General features: G+C 27.6%; 1 protein-coding gene across 2 annotated transcripts; it reads right to left on the bottom strand.

Annotated features, from left to right (window-relative positions):
- Positions 1 to 2,285: 2,285 nt before the first annotated feature.
- On the bottom strand, positions 2,286 to 5,750 carry SMSr (Sphingomyelin synthase related). 2 transcript variants are annotated; one of them, XM_076531395.1, is made up of 7 exons: positions 5,453 to 5,750; positions 4,925 to 5,270; positions 4,292 to 4,621; positions 3,668 to 3,996; positions 3,443 to 3,583; positions 3,110 to 3,264; positions 2,286 to 3,047 (listed from the first exon to the last, which is right to left on the bottom strand). In XM_076531395.1, the coding sequence occupies exons 3-7, from the start codon at positions 4,595 to 4,597 to the stop codon at positions 2,644 to 2,646; spliced, it is 1,335 nt and encodes a 444-aa protein (XP_076387510.1). In that variant the 5' UTR covers positions 4,598 to 4,621; positions 4,925 to 5,270; positions 5,453 to 5,750; the 3' UTR covers positions 2,286 to 2,643. The 2 variants fall into 2 exon arrangements, with proteins under 2 accessions (XP_076387510.1, XP_003702348.2); XM_003702300.3 differs by having other exon boundaries at positions 4,987 to 5,270; positions 5,453 to 5,749.
- Positions 5,751 to 7,018: the final 1,268 nt, after the last annotated feature.

Here is a 7,018-nt window from a genome sequence, read left to right as displayed (position 1 = left end):
TTGAAAATTTTAGAGTATGAAAATTTAATAATTCTAGAATTTGCAATTTCACAATATAAGAATTTAGAAATTTGAGAGGTGAAGGATTTTGAAATTTGGAAATTTGATAATTTAAAAATTTTTACATTTCAAGATTTTGATAATTTGGGAATTTTTTAAATTCAAGAATTTATCATTTTTTTAATTTTGGGATTTGTTGATTTGGATATCAGATGGAGAATCTGAAAATTGTTGAATTTAGCAGTTTGAAAATTTAAAAATACAATGCGTGGCAATATAACGCATGGTAATACGATGTATAGCGTGGCAGTACAACAAATGGCCATATGATAACTGCGCCAATATGCGCATGAAGGTGTCAATACAATAGATTCTTGTTATATTGCCAATTAAACAAATTCCCCTTTACTAATTCTTTCGTCAACTCTCTACGTGGCAATATAACGAGAGTCTACTGTACAAGAAATTTTCATTAAATATATTAATAATTTATCAAGATAACTAATCTCTCATAGTTTATTAACTGCAAAATCAAAACGTGCTCATTTTATAATATAATATTTTATCTATAGATACTATATAAAGGATACCTTGAGAAATTTGGTATTTGTTCCAATTTGTAACAAAGTTAACATTGTTTAATGTCAATTGTACAACTAATTTAAATATCATATTTACAAAGGTTCTGTATAATAAATTATTAATAATGAATTTATATCGTACAATATAAAACTTATAATTTACAGTCGTTTGTAAAAGAATATAAAATACATTCAAAGTAATACAATGTCGAAAAATAATCTGGTCAACCTAATACAAGATGGTCATAGATTATAATGATAGTATAAATATTACTATATACGTAAAATAATTTTTATCACATAACTTTGCTATTTACGTATTAACTTTATTTTAATAGCATATATTACGAGCCGTCTTCAAGATTCAAGTAACTATATTCTGTTTGTAACAAATATAAATATATTTTACAGATAGTCTCTTATCAATTGTTGATTCTTACAACGGAAAAATTCAATATGCATACTTTTACTCTATTTAAATAGCACAAAAAATAAGATTATTAATAGTAGGGTGGTACTGGAAATTGTAATACGAATACAAAAGAAGGTGATTTTTAGTGAAAAATTCGTGAATATAAAGTGAGTTCTTATATTCCCAAATTAATTTTTACTTCAATTATTTCATCACAATATTTAAATTTTTTACAACTTTATATCCGTAATTTTTCAATTTCTGTAAATTTTTAATCTTTATTAAAAATCTTTAAATGAACTTAAGAGGTCAGTAAGTGCTCTCTTACATTTAAAATACGTTTTTCATATATCTCATGAATATTTTTAACATTTTATTATTGGACATATTTGTTTACTTGAGCGTTTTAATTACTTTCAGAATAAATGAATTAATCTTCTTCTTATCTCTAATATGGTCTCTTTTTCTTTCTATAAGTTATTAGAACTGCTTCATATATTCTTTTCTGCAGTTTACTTTAATACATATAAGCTTATTATTATATTATTCCTATTTTTTTAAGAAATCACCTTCTGTTTGCTCCTACCACAATTTTTTGAACACCCTATATACATGATCCGTGTGTGTAATGTATAAACGCATACACACAAACGCACACGCACACGTACATAATTATATGTATATTAAAAGTTAAGAATTCATTTAATCATTCACAACTAGTTTTTATTACTTCAGTTTTCAAAGTCGCATGACAATAAAAATAATCAAAGATTTAAATATGCATGATTAATGTGAAAATAGAAAGAAGAAGTAAAAATTCTTCTGCTTATAATTATTTTTCAGTAAAGAGTAAATATGAATGAAAGGTGGAAAAGCTATTTATATTTCTATATAATATTACACTAATCCATCTCTTTACATGTTTAAGACGCATATCAAAAGTTATAGAATAAAAAGATTCATAGATCTTTGTATCGATTCAACTTTTAGCAATATTTACGATTTATTTTAAAGTTCATCGCTGTAACTTTCAGAAATTTGTAATTTCACTTTAGAATATAATGCAATAAACATAATTTTGAATATGAGTATATTTAACCAAAAATATATGATACTATAATACAAATGATAGATGCGAAGATCGTTTTCTTTTCTCTATAAAATAACTATTTTGGTATAACATTAAATACATATTTCATAAAAGTTTATACATTGCAACAGCATAGTAACAGTACAGCCAATTGTATTTGTCCGAAAGAAATAAACATTTCTCTTGAATAACATAAATACAATTTTAAAAATAAATTCAAAAAAGTAAAATTAGCATTAATAAAAATAATGTAATGTTTTATTAGATAAATCTTTGTTTCGAAAGGCCGCAGTACAGTTCGAAAGAACTCTTATAAATAACTACTACATAAACATTAGAAAACTCTAAATAACAAAAACTCGTTTAGATAACAGTCAGGTCATTTTATTAACCTCGTTAATAGTTTCACTTAGAAAAATAAATACTTACTATATAATAATCTTCTTTGCTAAAATAATCTTCTTTGTTACTTTAAATACAAAGAGAACTGTTAAACAAAGTTAATATTCTCAAAAATCTATTATCAAATAAATATAAAACTGATACAATCAATAAATTGGCTAGTGTTCTTTCTTTGTGCTAGTTTTTATACTACCATTTATATTGCGCCATGATTTACGGAAGCAAATTGAAGATCGTACCAAATTCCATATATCTTTCCCTGTACCCACCAAATTACAAATAATCAACGACGGTGATTCGTACTCGTTTGGTACAATGCCATCAACGGAAGATTCAAAAAAACTAAATAATGGAAACCAAATTCTGGTCCTATTGGAATCACGTTGCATCAATGCTTGATTATTTGCTAACGTATGGTAATAAAGAAACAGTCGAGAAGTAATATAAAAGGCTACAAAAACATCAATAGAATAATGTTCGTGTGCGGCTAAAATGAAGAATATACCAAACATGTTGAGCATCCAGGTAAAGGTATGTAAGAAGTACAATTGTCGCGGTGTATCTGTAAGAAAAAAATTTATCCAACATTATCTATAATTTATATAAAAATATATTAATACTTACATTCTGTAATGAAAAAATTTAACATGGTAAGGGCAACAGTATGTCCGCTAAACATATAATCACCACAAGTTCTAACACCTTGGATAGACATACCAGCACCACGCCATATAACATAAGCCATAGCAATCTTATTATACAATTCTACGTATGCAGAACTGTAAAATAAAGATAACAATAATACATTTTTTTCCTTTTTCATAAATATTTAAATACGTTTACTGTCACTAATCATACTAAAATGTACTATTTTAATGAATACTAGCATACTAAGGCCAGTATTTCAACAGGAACAGGAAAGTGACAGCAAACAACAAATAATAGAAATAAATATACCTTGTCCAATCTTCAGGAACCTTACGTGGTTGACATTGCAAATGTGCACCTGGTACTGATAAGGAAGTAATAAGCATTGTAACGCATCTTAAAAGGAAGACTGTACCAGATAAAGCAAAAAATCTTCGTAGTAAGATAAACCTGAAAAACATATTATTAGAATTTCAATGCACTTGTCTATGGTAGATGTTCATGAAAATTTTATAAAATTATAAGATATTTTACCTGTATTTGTGGAAAATTAATACAATAAGCCATATTGCAAAAAGTATGGTTCCTGTAACTTCACACATATCAAATGCCCAAGGAATATGTGGAACATTATCTAAAAATATGTCAGGTAATGGAGGATATTTTTTCATATCTGGAACTCTATCATGAACAATGACCATCACAAAGGCAGTAATCCATGTAACAATAAATAAATAAGCCAAACTAATGAAAGCCTTCCAGATTTCTGGTGGTAAATGTGACGCATGTCCATCTTCTGAGACAGATGCTGAACAAAATTCATGTTCGATAGAGTTCTCATTATTTATACCCTTAATAGGCATCTATCAAAAAATATTAAACTATAATTAACTTTATTTGTTATTGTATACTTGATAAATTTATAAGGCACATTCGTAAGTTAATGATATTAACCTTTAGAGTACATTTTAAACTTTCTAGATTAGAGGCTTTAGAAATTTAAAATGTTTGAACTTTGGATATTTTAAAATCTCTTAGCTTTGAACTTTTAAAAATAAAACATTATAAATGGATCATGGACACAAATTTGAAGAGATCCAAGATCCTGAACTCTAAATCTTACAGGTTAAACAAAAATAATGAAAAAGTTGTACTTACTTCATGCTTATGATGACTGTAAAAATTAGGTGAAGGATATATGTCGATGTATCCTAATTCAAATAATACTGCCATATTATCTCTTTGCAATTGCTTTATATTAATATATAGTCTTTTAATGTCTCCAAATTTGTATCTTTCATTGTGACATATCGACTTCACATCATCTTCTTTCAAAGTTAACAACACCTTGCCATCAATGTCTTCATAGTCAAATAAATCAACAAAATTTTTGTGTCCAGCTTCATTAAGCCATTTTGCCACATCTTGTTGTGTCCACTCAGCTACATTTTTTGCAGTCATCATTTATGATATAAAATTATTTTAATTCTGCATAAAAGAACATTAAAAGTTTATAATTAAGTAGTTCAGAAATAAACCGTTAGCAGTGTAATATACATTATAGGTGCATGATTATATTTTAATGTAACGACAATATAAAATTTAATGTTAACAATATCTTTCAACTTATACCAGTAATAATAACAATAATAACAACAACAATAATGGTTATGATAGAATTGTCAATGTCTTTAAAATTATTAAGATCATGATTTAAACATGAAAAACTAAATTTATAAGTATCATCTCAGTTATCAACCAAAAAATAAACAGTTTTCTAATTCAAATTACCTTATTAATGACGTACGTTTTAAAATGCATCTAACCTACCCACCAACTATCGTTTTACGTACCTTAGAAATTTAGTATTTGGATTATCAAAGTCAGATATCACAATTTTTTAGTGCGTTTATTATACATAATGTAAATATATAATGAATATCATAGTTTTATTGTCAAACAGAACCATACATTGGCAGTATGTATTTGTAAATAAACTAATCCAGACAGCACCATTGATCAGAATGTCACAGATACAGTCGACACATTTACCGCTTGGTTCTTTAATTTAAAGCATGATGAACTTGTCTTGATAAATTTCACAATTATTTGACGTACAGCCAATTTTTAATCATATCTGTTAATTGGAAAGAAAAGTCAATGAACGATCCAAACACAAATGAAATTACGTATTTAAAAATAAATGACTAAAAAATCTAAAAACAGCTGTTTTAATTCCACATTTTAGAAAGAGGATATAAAATACAAATAAATGATTATTCTAATTTAATATTTCCTTTCATTTTTATGGTTACGTACGAATTATTTAAGAATTAACAAATTGTTTAGACTTTGTTTCACATTTATTTGGGATAATTCCAAATGTCGCTCGTATCTTTTATCACCGATTTTGATTAAACACATTCACTAATCCAGAATGTAATAACGCTGAGGTTGACAAACAGTGCTCTTTGTTCATGATTTGTATTTACAAAATCGACATTTCTTATCAATGTCAGTAGCGATGCGTTTGTTTATGGTAAACATTGAATACGACGGTATGACGTATGCATTTATATGCATGTACACTCAGTGCAAATCTGGTATCCTTGGAAGAAATGGCAGCCTAGAGGAACATGTCCCTACCATCCCACATTATATTTGCGCATTGCCACGTATTATGCTTAATTTACAACAAACATTTTCAAAATCGATAAATAATAAAATTGTCGCAATGCTTACTTTTAAATGCAAACTGTGCTATTGTACACTTTACGTTTCCAAAAGCTAATTCTGTTAACTAAACTAGAACATACCTTAACATTTTTTTACAAATGAAATTGACATTGAAATTTAAATTCGTAACTAGAGAATCATAGAAATTTAATACATAAAAAAGATATAAGAGACAAGTTTATTATATTGTAGTTAATTTGAAAAAATTAAAAGCATTTCAGAATCCGTATTCTTATCTAAATTTAAAAATTTATATTTTCGCGCGCACTGCCTAGAAATATATTGCTGGCGCAATCTGGCGGTCATGTACTGCCGAAACAAAGAATAGCATTGTTTGTGAAATAAAGCATTTTTACACATTGCTATACTCACAAATTATTCTGCGGGCACGATAAAATAAAAAAAGTAGCTTTACAATAAGCTTAGAGCTGCATATTCGAAAATAGAAAAAGTTGCATTTTATGAAACTTAAAATCGTCATTTGGCGGCGGAAGGTGGGAACTAACTATCCAACAGAAGTTTTACATTAATTGATTACTCCAACTAGTTAACGCTTTTAAAACACTTTAAAATTAATCTTTCTACCATTGTTATGTCATTCCCTATATGATCGACGAGATACAGCATAGTGTGCAAACTGTTCCGAAACAAGAGCCAAACCAAACCGTAATCCGCATCTTCGGACCCACGGAATGTATTGAAAATAGCATAAAATCAATATTAATAAATAAATAATAAATACATAGCACATTAATCAATAAAATCAATATTAATTGAATTTTTACGAAAATTGAATTTTCACGAAAATGTAATAAGTGGCGCCATCTTTCCGGCGAAAGGGGTGAACTATACACTTTTGAAACTATAGTTTAATTAGTTCCCATCTTCTGCCGCTAGAAACCGTTAAAAATTTAGTAAAATCAAAAAAATTCGAAGGTAATTGTTGTATGTATTTACACACATACAATTATTGTATTTCAATTAATATTATAGTCAGTTAAGCTTATAAAATTAGGTGTATTTATTGAATTGAACAAAAAACGGTGCACGTCGCGCCATCTTGCGGCACTGTCTGAGAACTAATGAAACTACAGTTCCAAAACCGTGTAGTTCACCGTGTTCGCCGAAGAGATGGCGCCACTTAGAACA

This window comes from Megachile rotundata, chromosome 4, assembly GCF_050947335.1.
Source record: "Megachile rotundata isolate GNS110a chromosome 4, iyMegRotu1, whole genome shotgun sequence".
Classification (NCBI taxonomy): domain Eukaryota; kingdom Metazoa; phylum Arthropoda; class Insecta; order Hymenoptera; family Megachilidae; genus Megachile; species Megachile rotundata.
This window is presented reverse-complemented; position numbering and strand designations above follow the sequence as displayed.

Coding starts and splice junctions, on each gene's coding strand:
- SMSr (XM_076531395.1), bottom strand. CDS start 4,597: ATGATGACTGCAAAAAATGTAGCTGAGTGGACACAACAAGATGTGGCA. Junction 3,997..4,291: donor ACAGTCATCATAAGCATGAA/GTAAGTACAACT, acceptor ATTTTTTGATAG/ATGCCTATTAAGGGTATAAA. Junction 3,265..3,442: donor GTTCCTGAAGATTGGACAAG/GTATATTTATTT, acceptor TTTATTTTACAG/TTCTGCATACGTAGAATTGT.